The sequence below is a fragment of the Gavialis gangeticus genome, unplaced genomic scaffold (assembly GCF_001723915.1).
Source record: "Gavialis gangeticus isolate Ggan-Ray unplaced genomic scaffold, GavGan_comp1, whole genome shotgun sequence".
In the NCBI taxonomy this organism is placed as follows: domain Eukaryota; kingdom Metazoa; phylum Chordata; order Crocodylia; family Gavialidae; genus Gavialis; species Gavialis gangeticus.
In genome coordinates, this window is record NW_017729015.1 from 19,328,710 (window position 1) to 19,345,159 (window position 16,450).

Sequence of the window (16,450 nt, forward strand, 5' to 3'; positions counted from 1 at the left end):
CCCCCCCCCCCCCCCCCCCCCCCCCTTGGAAGGGGGTGCCCATTTGAAGTAGAGGCAACTCCTCCTATCCCAATAGCTGCCCATCAGACTCCTCTACCGGCACTTTCCAGTCCTAGAGTGGGAAGAACTGTCCCAGGGTGCTCTTGAATGCTGGTATGAACCACTCAGGCTGCCTGCCACTTGCACTTGTCTTCTCACTTGCTGCACTTTGCTGGGTGAGGCTTCTGGATGACTCTGATGCTGGAGTGAGTTCCCCCTTCTCAAATGCACCCAAGGGCTGAAGCTGGCAGAGTGAAAGTGGAGTTAGTCGGGGCTTGCCCTGTGAGGGGTGCATCCTGGAGCATTGTTGGGCCTGGCCAGATCCTCTCACATCCTCTTTAGTTCCCCTGGCAGGGACATTTTGTCATGTGAGACTCAAGGAAGAGAATCGTCTTACCACAGCACATAGCAGTCCAGCCTCCTGACTGCAGCCAGCTCTGCCTCCTCGTCCTGCTCCTCTTCGCTCACAGGCACGGAGGGATAGCAGGTGGAGAGCATGGAGACAAGCACAGGCTGCCTTGTCTGAAACGTCAGCAGTGCACACTCGGTCCAACACGCTAACTGTGCTGTCTCAGAGAGCTGCCCTCACCCCGCGTGAGGGGTGCAAGTGGGGAGCAGTGCTGGTGAGTGGGGGCACGCTAGGAAATGCAGGGCTCTTGAGCAGTAGTGATAAGTGGAGAAAGGAGAGCGTGGAGGCTGAAGTGACTGTTTCCTGAGGATGTTTGCATCGTGTCATATGGGTTATGACTGGGCAGCGCTCATGGTGGGCTCTCTTTTTTTGCTTCCTCTTGTTTAGGCGACTGAGTCAGAGACCGACAGCTGAAGAGCTGGAGCAAAGGAACATACTTCAGCGTGAGTAACACTTCTGTGTAGCTCCCTAGGAAGTGAGGTACTGAGAATCGATCGGTTCAAGTTCTGTGCTGGGGGCTGTAGTGACAAGGTGGACTTTGCTTTGCTTACATCAGTGTATGAAAACACATCCATTAGATCACTCAGGTACACTGTTGCCAGTCAGAAGTGGACTGAGTTGTGCATTATGCATGGGGACCCACAAGATCCAATGTCCCATAGCAAAAGCCTTGCTTTTGCTTAGGGGCAAGGGGTGGTTGGGGGCAAGGGGGCAGGCTGTGGGGGCATTCAGCTAGGACTTGGGGCCCTTGTAAACTGAGCCGAGGCAGCTCTGTATCCCTTCTGCAAACTCCTCATCTAAAATTGCCCAAGGAAACAGCGTCAGCACGTGGGTATAGTTGAGAGGACGCTCCTCAGAACTCGCACGCAAGGGATTGGATTAAATGACAAGCATCAAATCTTTGACTCATTTTCTAAAGAAACAAGTATTTTTGGGTGTAAACCAGTATCTGTGCCCTAGGCCTTGCAGCACTGTGATCCTAAGCCCACTGTGGTCCATCTGCCTCTGTCCAGGGTGAATGGAATGGTAAAAGCCCAGAGCAAATACGCTGTGAAGAGGAGCAAGATATGTAAAAATTAACTTTATAAAAGGAAAATGGCAGGAGAAGTGACTTGAAGGGAAATTCCCATGTCCTGGAGACTTTTTTTCTTTAAAGAGCTTGTAGGAGGCAATTTAAAAAATGCCCAAGTTTTAAAGTGTCCTCCATATTTAGCAGTCTTAAGTCATATGGATGCTTTTAAAGACTGTCAAAAACCTGAGAGATGCAGTTTAACTAGTAAAGTATCCTGAGATATGCCCCATTTTGTCACTCTTTATCAGTGGTTCTGATTGAATAAAGAGGTCTGGATTGGACCATTAGCTGTATGTAGGCTTATTGGGGTAAATATAGGATACAAAAATAGTGTACTGATATGAAAGCTATATACAAGCTAGTGCAGTATTCTTGTATATAGCTTGTATTCTTGTATAGCTTTCATATCAGTACGCTGTTCTTGCATATAGCTTGTATATGATATGAAAGCTAAGGGCATGGACAGGGAAGTGAGGGCACTTGGTTGCAAATGGTCAGCAGATGCTTGCTTAGCGGCATTGTCTAGTCTGTTCCTACCCCACGAGAACTTAACCATGTTTCATTCTGGGGTAAGCTGTCCTGGTTTAACATCCACTGACCGCAGGATACGAGCAGACAAATGAGTTACAGCAGACTGAGCGCAGCTGTGAGACATGTTTGTCCGCACCTTCATTTTCTTTGCTCAGGTCTTGAAAGCACTTTAACAAAATAGCAGCATAGCTTTTTATTTAAAGAGAACTTGTCTTTTCCTTTGCCAGAGAAAAATGAGGCTGACCGTCAAGCTGAGAAGCGAGAGATAAAACGCCGGCTCACCAGAAAGGTACTGCCACGCTCCATGCTGTGTTCTCCATCTGTCCGAGCTGCTGCAGATGGTGGTGGCATTAAGCATCTCATTGGTACCTAGGTGGGTGGAGAAGTCATGGGGCTGCTGCATTGCCCGGATGCCCCCTGGCAGTAACAAGCTTGGAAGTTGTCGGGTCGGTCCAGGGATTCACACTGTAGTATCTGTTGACTGGAGCTGCAGCTGTATTTAGCTATTATCGTCCATGGGCATCGGAACAAAGCAACCCTGTTTTATATTTGGGTGCCTTAAATATGGATTTAGGAGCCTAACTTCATGCAGCTGGGTTTTAAATTTGTGCCCCTTAAAAGCCACAGGCTGGAACTAAATGGAGAGGTCGTCTCCGATTCAAATGCTTGCCTCTCCTGTGTATAAATAGAATTAAATATTCAATCAGGGTGATTTTAGTTTGTGGGGGGATAAGCTATGTTCGCTGCCTTGCATGTGGCTGGGAGGAAATGTCCTGCAGGAGACGTGTTATGGGTCTTGTGTATGTGTTGCCATTCTCCGGAAGAGCGAGCAGGGCTCTTCTGTATAAGAATGAACTTTTGCTTTTCACGGACAGTTGGCTCCCTACAGCTGCAGGGGGAGAGCATTGCTGTGCTGAGGTCTGTCCACCCTTGTAGCTCACTTGAAATGCCATCCTAGCACATGGGGCTTGTTAAACTACCAGTAGGCTTGCTTGACTGATGGGGTAATTAGCAGCCCTTGTGTGGGGGGTGCTTTTTGTGTTCGATTGCATCCACACTTGGTTTAGTGATGTCCTTTGGTAGAAAGGATGAAATGCGGGGGCACAGATGAGATGCATGCTGCTAACTTGCTTTCTGTTCTCTTCAGCTTAGTCAGAGGCCCACGGTGGCTGAACTGCAAGCCAGGAAGATCCTGAGATTTAATGAATATGTAGAAGTGACGGATGCTCAGGACTACGACCGGCGAGCAGATAAACCGTGGACCAAACTAACACCTGCTGACAAGGTAATGGAGGGGGGAGGGTCCTTTTCTCAGTCCTTGGAGTCCTGGGTTAAGGGAAGTGAGTGAAGTCAGCATGCTGCTGCTCTGCTTTCTCCACCTCTTCCAGCCCACCAGTGTGCTCCCCACCTGCTTAAGTACTACCTCACTCAGCCGCCCACTCCCATCGCACTGCCAGCTTCCTGCACCCTGCCAACTTCTCTCCCTCTACAAGGCCCATGTACAAATTCCCTCTTCCCCCCAAGGCACTGTGCTCAGCCCTGCCCATTTCAAAAGCAAGGGGACTCTTCGTTTAGCCATTAATTGGTTACCAGCACAGTGTGGGATTGGCCATCCTAGACCCATTTTAACAGCCTGAAGTTGGGGAAGGGGAGCGGGGAGAAGCACGGTCAAGGGGAGCTGAAAGTAATTTCTCTCCGGTAATGCAGGCTGCCATTCGCAAGGAGCTGAACGAGTTTAAAAGCTCCGAGATGGAGGTCCACGAAGAAAGCAAACAGTTCACCCGGTGAGTTCGATGTGCCTTCTTGCAGGCCTCTGCTGCTGCTGATCATCTTCATGATGTACTGGGATGTGCAGGGTAACAAAAGCTGATGTGCAATGCTAAGCAACGAGCTTGCAAACCGTCAGAGAAATGATCAAATGTGGCTTTTTCAACTGTTTCTTTACTTCCTGCATTGAGGGGGAGGGAGTTTTGGGGGCTGGACCTGCCGGTCAATGATATGGTTCAGAGGACTTGGTAATGGGATGTTGTGCAGTTTACCTTTAGACTTGTGGGCTTCTACCACGGTGTCATTGAGAGTGAGCAAAAGCTAGTAGGTGCTAGTAGGTCAGGAGAAAGTATGGCCTGGTGCAGGGGGGCCACAAATTAGCTCTGCATCTTCCTTGAGTGCCACTCTGATCCCCTTCCCCTGCCCAAATGGCCGCTCTGCTTTCTGCTCCCCACCCTGCACTCCCTGCCTGATCCACTGGTCTGCTTTCTGCTCCCTTCTCTGTTTGCCATGTCCTCTCTCTGCTCTGCCACATGCCACGCACAGGGGCGTGCCTGCCACAGTTTGGCCACTGCTGATCTACTGAATAAAGCACTGCAATTCAGGAGGCCTGGGTTTAGCCAGCAGGTCAGTAGCAGAGCTGAGAACAAAATGTGGATGAGCCCTTCTGTGCCTCCATTTGCTCATCTATAAAATGGGCATCGTGTTTCTTCACTTTGTGAAGCGCTGTGAGATCTCCCGATGAAAAGCACAGGGTGAGGTGGCGTTGGGGGAAGGGCAGCAGTGGTTTTTCAACAGATGCGCACATCACAAAACCCCTTTGCAGTTCCCTCTTTACACATTGTCTCTCCCAAATGGTCATGGAGCCTGAGCAGCAGTCTTGGCTGCAGTCCTGCAAGGTTGGGATTGGGACAAAGATCACCTTGGCAGGGCAGGAGTCTCAGTCCCTGCTGGGGTGGGCTAGAGGTCTTGTGAAGTCATTCACAGCGTGATGCGATTTCACATGCCAGGCAGACAGTTCTAGCCATTCAGCAGCATCCCTACTGTGTCATTGTGGTCCCGTCCCCCCAAATCCAGGTGTGACACCTCCTGTTTCCTCTTCCTTTCCAGGTACCACCGGCCATAATCCTTGGAAAGAGAGAGAGGAGTTTAAGTGCTTGCTATTCCCAACTCCTGAGCAATACAGTGAGGGTGCAACCTTGAGGCTCATTCAAGATTTGCCTTCAGAAAAAGAAAAAAAAAAATCCCGAAAAGGGCTGTAGCCCAGCTGGGGCGGAAGGGGATCCTGTCTGAATGTAGCATTTCACTGGAACAAATGCATCTCAAGTGCCATCAGGCCAGAACTGAACACTATACCTCGCACGATACAGCAATACTCAATACTCCCCTTGTCATCCCAACATCCTAGCTCACCTTCCAGGGGACCACAGCAGCATTTGAACGAGCAAAGCCTGCTCCTGGCCCCCAGCTCCCTTCGCTGCTTAAAATGGACCACGTTCTCTGCTGTAAATAGTCCTTATGAACTAGCTGGAACAATTTTTTTTTTTTCCTTTTCCCTTTTGGAAAATGGAGGGGGGAAAACGTATCATATGCTCTGATGCTCAAGAGCGGATGCATCCAGAGCTGGTGAGCTGGGAAGCACGTGTGTATATTAGCTGTGTACAAAGGAAACCTTTTAAAAAAATGCTGACCTGGCAGGAAACTGACATGTGACTCTTATTTTTGGGGTTTGCTTGCATCTCTTTAATGTACCTACTACTCTGAATCACTACTGACCAATGGTATGTTGTCTGGGAAGGGAATTGTACAGACCTTAATAACACACATGCTACATCCTTAAAACGTCATGTTTATTTGACCAAACCTGTCGCCCTCCCCTCAAACTTGCTCCTACGTTAACAGAACTGGTCTTGAGACGACGAGGTTTGGATAATGGGAACTGCAGAACCAGGAAATGACTGTTGCCTTTTAAAAGTTTTTGCTTTTAATTTGAGGAAGCTGTGGTGTGTGATGCTCTTTGACTGCAGCTTTCTCTTTCTGTCTCCAAAATCAGGGTGAAACTTTGCCTTTGCCTAATCTCACAGCAAAACCTACTGGAAGTTTTGAGAATTTCACTGTGGTGGGGGGGAGGACTTTCAAAAAGTGACCTTAAAACAGTCCGTCTTTCTCTCTGAAGAGTGTTTTCAGTTTTTTGGGTTTTTTTTTTTTTTTTTTTTTTAACTGAAAGTGTTTTTAAATGCTGGCATAAGCCATGGCTGTGGTGGTGTGTGCTGCACAGCACTTGTCCTTTGAGTATAAAATGTCACCTGGGATGAGGGGAAGATAGAGGGAGACGGTCATGAAGAATCGGGGGGATGTGAGTTCATGGGGGCGGTCATTCTGCATCGTTTGATCACGGACTGGTCTGGTTTGTTGCTTGTTCACTCTGTCTTGCTTGTAGCCTGTGCCGGTTAGCAGTCGGCGCTAGCTTGCATGAGGTCTCTGCTCACTGCAACCTATATATGCCTGCCTAGTGTCAGAGGCCTTTTCACACTCAGTACTGCCCTTGCTTCCACAATGTGCCAAGTACCTGCTAGGCCAGGCTCTGGCATCCTGTCCTCTGGGGTGGAACAGTGCACCTTCATCTGCCTTCACACCACAGAGCATGGGTCATGATTTGTTTCATCTCAGTCACTCGAGAGCAAGGGTTCACTGAGGATACCTACTCCTTTCTTCAGGGTTCACTCATCCCCGCCTCCAACCAGTGGTTCACAAGCAAAAGGCAGAGAGTGATGTTCCCTTTTATGGAAGACGAGATGAAGCTGGTGCATCGTACTTCTGTACGGCTTCCCTGATGTATAGAATGTGTCGGACTGAATCATTGCATTGTATATCTGTCTTCCTGTCAACAAATTTTAATAATTAAATAAAAGTATTTTAGGACTTTTTAAAGGAAACTAGCTTGATGTTTGAAGTTAACAGGAAGAGGGGAGACGCTTGTTGAAATGCGGTCTCTTTGGGACCACTTCACATTTCAGCAATGGCAACTTAGCTTAGTCCACTCTCTAGATGGACTGATCTTAAGACTTAAGATAACTTAAGTCCAGCAGTTAAGCTCAATTTTATTCTTGCAGGCCTTTCAGACTCTTCTTTCGTGTGGCTGATTTGGAGCATCAATTCTAAGTCTAGTTTAAAGTTAGTTAATCAGTCTAATGCTCTTGAGGAAAGGGAATGCATCTCTGCAATGTCACTGTCAAATTTGTTTAGAGGACAGAGTGTTACATGGTCCACAGTTTGATCAGGACTGCCACATTTTGCAGAACTCCTAATACACCATTTGTGCATCAAGTGACCGCAGCAGCTGTGCCTGGTTTGGATCCGATTTGGTCTTTCAGATGACAGCATAGCACACGTCCTCCCTGCCTTCGCTGGACACTGAAAACCCTTGGAAAATGCTGTGCCAGGTGTCTTTGGCCAGGGCTTTCTGAGGATCCAACTTTGTCCCTGTAGGCTTCAGTCCACCCTTTCCAGTTTTATCGGCAAAACTCGCCTGTTGTCAGGGCAGTCCTGAGAGGGCTCAAGTCTGAGTCAGGCTGACAAAGTGCTGAATGCTTGCCAGGAAAAATTAAACCAGTTTTCTAGCTAACAAAAGCTTTTTTTTTTTTTGCTTCCCCCCCCCCCCCTTTGGTCACACGGGCATTGTGCTAGCAAAGGAACAGGAACCAGTGCTCAAACAGTCCCTGCAGCAGGGATGCATTGTGACCTTGAACTCCGCTGCTGCTGGCTGCATCCACAGCAAACCTGCTACCGTTTGAAAATCTCCAGGATGTGATGGCAATGCTGCATCTCTGGTCATAAGGCTCTGGATGCTGCTCGTCCTCCTGCTCCAGTGAGGCCTTGAATTCCAGAGTATTACCAGATCTCCCCAAGCATAAAAGAAATGTTACTGGCACATCTCAGAGCTGGGAGGGTAGAGCAGATGGTGGGAGAAGGGATTTGGATGCGATTTAACTAGACAGCCAGAGGGATAGGGGCCATTTTGGCTTCCCCTCGAAAAAAAAGCAGCAGCTGTCCCCTGCAAATGGAGGCCGTGGAGGTGCAAAGGACCTGTGCTTTGGGTGTGCGAGCAAGGAGTAGTGAACTGCATGGTGGGGGACAGAAAGAGCCTTGCTCTGCCAATCTAAGAGCAGGCAGGCAGGTGATGAAACTGATTTGCAGTGAACAGGCTGCTCCCAGGATGCATCAAAATTAATTTAAAAAAAAAAAGTAAAAAAAGAAAAAAGCAATCGATTTACTGAATGACTGACACTTAAAACAAGGATGCATTAAAAATAATTTTAAAGAAATTTTTTGCAAATTTAAAAAAAATGTTAAAGATAACTTCAAAATGTTTCTTTAAAGAATTTTTTTCGCAAAAATCTTGTTGGTCTAATAAAATATCATCTCCACTACGAGTCCTGATTGCTTCAACAAGACGTCTTTGCAGCAGCGCCCCTTGGCGCCTTGCCCTTGCAGACCGCCGCCAGCAGGGGGCACTGCGGCGCCGGCCGGCAGAACACCGCCTCCCCCTGTTAACCTTTGTAGTGCGCATGTGCTCTAAAGGGGCACCTCCGCGAAGAACTACGCATGCGCCGCTCATGTCCACCTATTGCGCATGTGCGTAGCCAGACGCCGCGATATCTCGCAAAGGAGCTATAGCGCATGCGCCAGCGCTTGGCCTTTTTTTCCCGTCGTGCTTTGCGCACTATAAATTCTCCCTTCCCGGCGATCTCGGTCTTTTCGGCTGTAGCGGTGGGTGAGTGAGCACTGTGGCTCTGTGGCGGGGGTAGCGGGCTGCAGGCCTCATTCAGGCTGAGAAAAGGGAGGGGGGTGGAGGGACGGTGCCCTACGAGGCTTACGGTATCTCGGCTTTTGCGCGCGGAATAAGGAAGCCCGTAGGGATCACTCAGAGCGCAGCGACGGTGGCCGCACTGGACCATCCCTAGCGCTTCGCGGGCCAAGTAGGGCTATAGCTCCCTTATGCAACCTTGAAGGCAGGGGCCAGGCTGCTAGGGGGGAGGGGCAGTTGCATCTTGTGCACGTGATCGAGTTGGTCTACAAGGCTTTGCAAGTGGCAGCTGAGCAGTGCCTGCCGCTGGCAGTTTGTGCAGCTCAGGCTTAGTCAGTCTGCAAGGTGCAACCCTAACTCGCCTAGCTGTCTCTGTTGTCCCCCTTGAATGCATGTTGCAGGCCCCCAGCTTCTGCCCCCTGCTCCCTTAGAGACGGGTCCCACCTTGGTTTGCACCCAGTGTCAGCTCTGGGGCGTGCACGGCGCTCCCTCCACGCATGAACGGCCTCACTAGGCATGCAGCTGGCATCTGGTCTGCATTGTGCATATTCCTAACAATCTGCTGTCCAATGTGGACATCCGGAGAGGTTGCTCTCTCTCGGCTCTGTCCGTGTGGCATACGGGAGCGTAGGCCTTCGGGCTCCGTGACGTATAGTCCCCTTCCACGACGTTGGAGAGCAAGCCGGGCCTCTGGTCTGCAGCCTGCATATTCCTATGGCTTCTCTGAGTCCTTGGACCATGACAGAGGAGACAAACCATGCAGGAAACAGCACATCCAGTCAAACAGCGTTTGAGTAGTACTGTTACATGGAGCTATGGCAAACTGCTAGTTCAGGTAGAGTAGCCATTGTTTCACTAAGCTAACGTGCTTTTTTTTTTTCCCTCTTTTATGTCAGCAGTTTGCAGACGGTGCCACTCTATGCACAAAGTAAGTATTTGTGGTATTTTATAGGTTCTTTGCAAATGTATTCTTCCAGGCTGTAATGCTTGTGTGATTGGGCTGGAGCTGTGAAACCAGTGCACTTCATATGCGGCTCTGGAGGCCAGTGCACAGTTTTTCTGACGTTCCTGCTTTCACATGTTCTGTGGCGGGTGATGCATCCATGTATTGGATTGAGGTTATTGGGCCACTGACTTTGTGAGCTACTGGTTTGTATCTGGGAGGTGAATGCGTGGGGGGCAGGGTGGGGAATAGCCTGTTGTAGTGCATTGAATTCACTGTCCAACGTGGACATCCGGAGAGGTTGCTCTCTCTCGGCTCTGTCCGTGTGGCATACGGGAGCGTAGGCCTTCGGGCTCCGTGACGTATAGTCCCCTTCCACGACGTTGGAGAGCAAGCCGGGCCTCTGGTCTGCAGCCTGCATATTCCTATGGCTTCTCTGAGTCCTTGGACCATGACAGAGGAGACAAACCATGCAGGAAACAGCACATCCAGTCAAACAGCGTTTGAGTAGTACTGTTACATGGAGCTATGGCAAACTGCTAGTTCAGGTAGAGTAGCCATTGTTTCACTAAGCTAACGTGCTTTTTTTTTTTCCCTCTTTTATGTCAGCAGTTTGCAGACGGTGCCACTCTATGCACAAAGTAAGTATTTGTGGTATTTTATAGGTTCTTTGCAAATGTATTCTTCCAGGCTGTAATGCTTGTGTGATTGGGCTGGAGCTGTGAAACCAGTGCACTTCATATGCGGCTCTGGAGGCCAGTGCACAGTTTTTCTGACGTTCCTGCTTTCACATGTTCTGTGGCGGGTGATGCATCCATGTATTGGATTGAGGTTATTGGGCCACTGACTTTGTGAGCTACTGGTTTGTATCTGGGAGGTGAATGCGTGGGGGGCAGGGTGGGGAATAGCCTGTTGTAGTGCATTGAATTCACTGTCCAACGTGGACATCCGGAGAGGTTGCTCTCTCTTGGCTCTGTCCGTGTGGCGTACGGGAGCGTAGGCCTTCGGGCTCCATGACGTATAGTCCCCTTCCACGACGTTGGAGAACAAGCTGGGCCTCTGGTCTGCAGCCTGCATATTCCTATGGCTTCTCTGAGTCCTTGGACCATGACAGAGGAGACAAACCATGCAGGAAACAGTACATAGTCATGTAGCATCTTCTTGCATGGGTAGGGTTATTTATTCATATAACTCTACCTGCACACAATAAAAGATACTACATAATACAAGCTGTTATAGAAGGTTAATGCAGACTTTGCTGATACCTTTGGGGTATTCCTTTGGGATCTTGCTAATCTAACATGCTCTTTTCTTGTTTTGTTGCAACAGCTTTGCAGACTACTACTTTACTGACAGAGTGAGTATTTGAACTGTTTTGTGGTTTCCAGTGTATCTGCAAATGGAGGCTTCCAGCCTGTAATGTGTATATGGCTGTCCAAGCTAACAAATCCCACTATCTGGCTGGTATAGAAGGATCCCCCTAGTAGACCTTTTGGAGGAGCAGGGAGGTCTGTTGACTTTGGACTTGCATCCTCTTAAATTCATGCCCACTGATGTTGAAAGATTCCCTTTGTTGCTAGGCCTGTGCAACTTGTCTTGTGAGCTGTTTTATCTCATAAAAGGTTCCTTTTTGTTGCACAGGGTACAACTTCTAGTACACCTGCATCACCCTTTCTCGGTACTGATACCGTGGTTCAGTGAGAACAGCAGATTTCTTTGACTCTTAAAAGTTGCTGCTGAATTTTCCTGACATTCCTGCTTTCATCGTGTGTTGCTTGGTGTATGATAAATCCACGTATTGGATTATAGTTATTGGGCCCTTGACCTGATGAGCTAAGTTTGTATCAGGGAGGTTAATGCATGCTGGGAATGGCCTAATGCAATGCATTGAATTTGCTGTCCAACGTGGATATCCGGAGAGGTTGCTCTCTCTTGGCTCTGTCCATGTGGCGTACGGGAGCGTAGGCCTTCGGGCTCCATGACGTATAGTCCCCTTCCACGATGTTGGAGAGCAAGCCGGGCCTCTGGTCTGCAGCCTGCATATTCCTATGGCTTCTCTGAGTCCTTGGACCATGACAGAGGAGACAAACCATGCAGGAAACAGCACATCTAGTCAAACAGTGTTTGAGTAGTACTGTTACATGGAGCTATGGCAAACTGCTAATTCAGGTAGAGTAGCCATTGTTTCACTAAGCTAATGTGCTTTTTTTTTTTTTTCCCTCTTTTATGTCAGCAGTTTGCAGACGGTGCCACTCTATGCACAAAGTAAGTATTTGTGGTATTTTATAGGTTCTTTGCAAATGTATTCTTCCAGGCTGTAATGCTCGTGTGATTGGGCTGAAGCTGTGAAACCAGTGCACTTCATATGCGGGTCTGGAGGCCAGTGCTTGGTTTTTCTGACATTCCTGGTTTCACGTGTTCTGTGGTGGGTGATGCATCCATGTATTGGATTGAGGTTACTGGGCCACTGACTTTGAGCCACTGGCTTGTATCTGGGAGGTGAATGCGTGGGGGGCAGGGTGGGGAATAGCCTGTTGCAGTGCATTGAATTAGCTGTCCAACGTGGACATCCAGAGAGGTTGCTCTCTCTTGGCTCTGTCCGTGTGGCGTATGGGAGCGTAGGCCTTCGGGCTCCATGACGTATAGTCCCCTTCCACGACGTTGGAGAACAAGCTGGGCCTCTGGTCTGCAGCCTGCATATTCCTGTGACTTCTCTGAGTCCTTGGACCATGACAGAGGAGACAAACCATGCAGGAAACAGCACATCAGTTGACATCTTGTTTGTCAGGACTGTTGATATGTGTTGCAAAGAATTATAAAGAGATCTGATGGGATTGGTGACTAATCCATCTTGGTGGAATGTTTTTTCTTTCTTAGGCTCAGATGCTACATTGCACCATGCAGGGTGAGTAATATTCTTGTATTGCAGCTGCTTGCCATGGAGATGCTTTAAATCCTTATAATCCACATCTGCTTATTGGTGGTAGCTGTCTTTTTATTGGCTTATGAAAGAATGATAGTAGACCAACTGTAGATACTGCAGTAGACTGTAAAAGTTATGCTTCAGGTATCTGAATTTGGTGCTTTGAGCCTGTGCTCAGGGAGTGGACCCTGACTTGTTTGCTGTGCTAGGTTTTAACAGCTGCTGCGGGTCAAAATGATATTTGGATGCATTTTGGTGGCAGCAGCCAGTTTTTTGTTTTTATTTGTGTAGGACTGTACGAGGAGGTGCCAGTTGTCAAATGTGACAGATGGAGAAGACCAAATTTGAAATGGTGATTGAGACTCCAGGGGATAAGTCTAATGACGGCCCTGGGGCATGAAGCCTCATCAGATGTGGCAAAAAGCTGGGCAGCTGAATGCAAGTCTGGGAGAATCGGCACCAAGGATGAGTGATGGTCCAAGCACACCAGAGAGCCACCATGATGTGAGCAAGATGGGTGCCCAGAAGACTGAGCCTTGAGCAGAGGCGAGCATGACCTGATACTTTTGGGGAACTTCAGGGACAGGTCCAAGTGATATGCAGAAGACGGACAATGTGGTAATGCACCCTATATAAAAGGGTTTATGAATTCAGTTTTATCCTGTGATGGATGTGTTAGCCCAGTCTTCCTTTTGGAGAAACAGAAATGCCTTTCATCACAGGCATTAGGCAGCTGGGTTCTCCTGACTTTGGTTCTAGGCTCTGTCCATGAATTACATGAAAAACGGGTATAGTCTTGTGGAACAGACCACTGATATGTCATTTTTCTCCCCAGGTAAAATGAGGAAGCAACCAGTAAAGAGGTTCAGCCTCCCACTGTCTCCAGGATCCCTGCCAAGCTTCTCAGAAGATGTCAGTCCCATTATGGGGTTGCATTTTAATCCTTCTCATTTAATGCGATGAGCGTAATACGTTCCCTAAAGTGAGACGCTAACTCCTTAGCATCTAGATTTAGGTCTGGGAATAGGAGTTGTCGACCCAGTTGGGCTCAGTGAAAATGTGTTCATAAGAAATGAAGAGGTAGAGATGGGGTAATTGAAACAAAGCTGTAAGCACTTGTGCTTTCTTTTTATTTGTGCTCAGCTGATTGAAGTAAAGCTGTGGCTTACCTCATGGGTTTTAACTTGACCAACTTTAGCACAAAGTCTCATCTACGCTGCGTTGGGGGAGTGGAGGGGGGACTCGCTAGCTAATGCAATCTAACAGCCTGCCTGGGCTCTCCTCTCCAGAGAGCCTTGGCAAACCCAAGCGTGAAAGGGAGATAAATGGGAATGAAAAGATTCTGGTGCAGTGGTTCTGTGTCATGACAGGGTACAGTGGAACTTGAAGCCAGTCTTGTCTTGTTTATAGCATTTAAAGGACAAATACCTGTCAAGGAAGGCCTGACAATTCCTCAAAGAATGTTATGACAACTGGTGAATAAAGGAATTGGTTTTAAAGTGTTTTCCTGGCTCCGTCCTTCCAGTCAATCAATGAAGCTCAAGAGCGCCTGGTCACTCAATATTTCATGCAAACAGCGGTGGTACCCAACTGGGTTCTTTTGTGTCTTTGGAAGATCTTTGATGTAAGCTGTCTTGTTTTCACTGTTACCAGCCTTTGTCGGGCCTGAAAAGAGTGACTGGAGGCTCAGTGTAAACTTTCTTTTAAATACCTGGTTTTAATCATTGGACGTATCAACAAAATGGGAGAGAAACTGCACTGGGGGTTTCTAACGGTGACATTGCCTGGAAAATGCAATCCAGATGCTAGCTCTGCTCAAGGAAACGCAAGCCAGTGCAGTCCAGCTTCATCAAATCTGCCGCGGTCTCTGTTGCCCTCTGCTCTGTTCCATGATAATAAAGGAGGAAACAGAAGTATGAAGTGTGATGTCTGGGCTGATATTTGCTAGGTTAGTGGTTCTCAAACTTTTTTTGACTTTTTTTTAGCCCTGAGTTGGCTGCACTTTGTGATCTGTATCATGGAATAGCAGCAGTAACACAAGGTCACTAAAACTATGAAGTAACTGCGGCCTGAATCCTTTCAGCTTTTTTGCTTTGCTTCTAATGCTGTGTATATCTGCAGCTAGAAGCTTGCGGCATGCTCCTAGTGGCACGTATGACATCCTGGAGCTGACATTTGTTGTGCTGTGCTCACCAGGGCTGTGCGCCTCGGACCTGCTGAATCTCAAGTGTTTTAGCAAATGGCTTTTTCTGAATGAAGGGAAACAAGCATTTGCTTGAAACCAGAATGATGGGGATATGATCCATCCTCTCCAGGAGGGTCCCAGGCCATGTCCAGATGAGGTAATATCCCCAGAGGCGTGGCAGTGCCCTGGGCTCAGCCCCTGCAGCAAGGGAGAACTGGTGGGAGGTGCTGCTTTTCATCCAGGTCTGCGTGGGGGCTTTAAGGAGGAGAAACCCAGAACAGTTGACCCGGGTAGACGACTGTTCCTGTTGGAAAGGAAACACGTTTAAAGCATGGTTCCGGCCAAAGTTCTCTTTATTTTGGCTTTTTCTCTGTTGGTAAAGAAAAAATTGACTTTTTTTTTCTCTGTTCCCACTCGCAAGATACACAATTTAAATGCATATATATTTATATAATGCGTATATATAGGCAGGAATACCGCCTATTGAACCCTAAGCTTCTGAAATTTTAATTTTTAAAATTTATTTTTAAATTTTTATATATAATATATAATTTTAAAAATAAAATTAAAATTTCAGAAGCTTAGCATTGAAGAGGTGGTATTCCTGCCTCTATATAGTTTGCCCTTGAGTGCAACTTTAATGTGCTTTATAGCAGCAATAATGGGTGTTGGACTAGGTGCCTTCACCAGTTTGATATATAGTCACCCGAACAGTTAACTGCTTCGCTGCAGAGGGAGAGGTCTGAGTTGGATGTTTTCTGTGCACGCAAGGCAGGGATTTAACTCTAAAGAGCTCCCTGCTTCCTGTGCTCAGTGGGGGCAGATGATGGAGCAAGGAGCAATGGTTTTGAGTTGCAGCAAGGGAGGTTTAGGTTAAGTATTAGGAAAAACTTTTTTACTAGGGGAGAAGGAGGTACCCAGAGAGGTGGCGGACTCTCCTTCCTTGGAGGCTTTTAAGGCCTGGCTCAAGGCCTTGCAGTTGGGGCTGGTGCTGCTTGGAGCAGGGGGTCAGACCAGTTGTGACCTGAGGTCCCGTCCACCCTCACTGTGCTCCTCTGAAGTGGAGCAGGGCGAGGAGCTATGCCGCATGAGCCCTGGTTTGGAAGCTCCTTGCCCTGCTGTGCATTGATGAATGATGATTTGGGACTCTTGTCTTTACCAACTGGGGGCCGTTGGCTGTTTGTCCTTACTCTGCTCCTGGGGGGCCGGTTGGCATTCGTTTAACAGATGGGGAAAGTTCAATCACAGAACTGACTTCGCAAAGGCTGGGAGCGCGGGGCCCCTGTGCAGCTCCCGCAAAATACTGTGCGGGCCCCACCTTCGGAGACCTGCCCTGGGGCGCGGGGCTGCTGGAAACGCCCTGCTCCTCGCCTTCCCCGGCGGGAAGCTAAGACGAGGAGGGCCATGGCGGATCGGGTGAGCGGCCCGGTGTCCGCAGCCCCTGCTCTGCAGCAAGTGAGGGCACTGGGGCAGGGACTAGGGTGAGGCGCGACGGAGGGTCCTGGTGCGAAGCGGCCCTGGCTGGGCGGCGGCGGCTGTCGGTTCCCCGAGGCCGCGGGGCTGCTGGAGGCGAGGCGGCAGCCGAGGGACAGCGGCTGGTAGGAAGCAGGAGGGCGCTTCAGGCCTCCTCGGGGCTCATCTGCGCCCTGCGCACTCCTGCCTCCCCCACCCGGGGACCGGATCCGGGCCGGGGGAGGCCGGCTTGACCGGGATGGCGCTGCAGGACCCGGCGGCTGCCGGCGGGGGGCGCTGAGCGCTGCTTCTCGGGGCCGGG

General features: G+C 49.0%; 1 protein-coding gene across 6 annotated transcripts in view; it reads left to right on the forward strand.

Annotated features, from left to right (window-relative positions):
• The window catches only part of PHACTR4 (phosphatase and actin regulator 4), a 78,074-nt gene extending 71,325 nt beyond the window's left edge, over window positions 1-6,749 (forward strand). For all 6 annotated transcript variants that reach the window (XM_019512514.1, XM_019512516.1, XM_019512517.1 and 3 more), the window contains 5 exons: window positions 836-891; window positions 2,279-2,340; window positions 3,199-3,336; window positions 3,759-3,835; window positions 4,929-6,749. In XM_019512514.1, coding sequence (XP_019368059.1) covers window positions 836-891; window positions 2,279-2,340; window positions 3,199-3,336; window positions 3,759-3,835; window positions 4,929-4,944 — 349 coding nt within the window. In that variant the 3' untranslated portion in view covers window positions 4,945-6,749. The remainder of the gene's footprint in view (window positions 1-835; window positions 892-2,278; window positions 2,341-3,198; window positions 3,337-3,758; window positions 3,836-4,928) is intronic.
• Window positions 6,750-16,450: the final 9,701 nt, after the last annotated feature.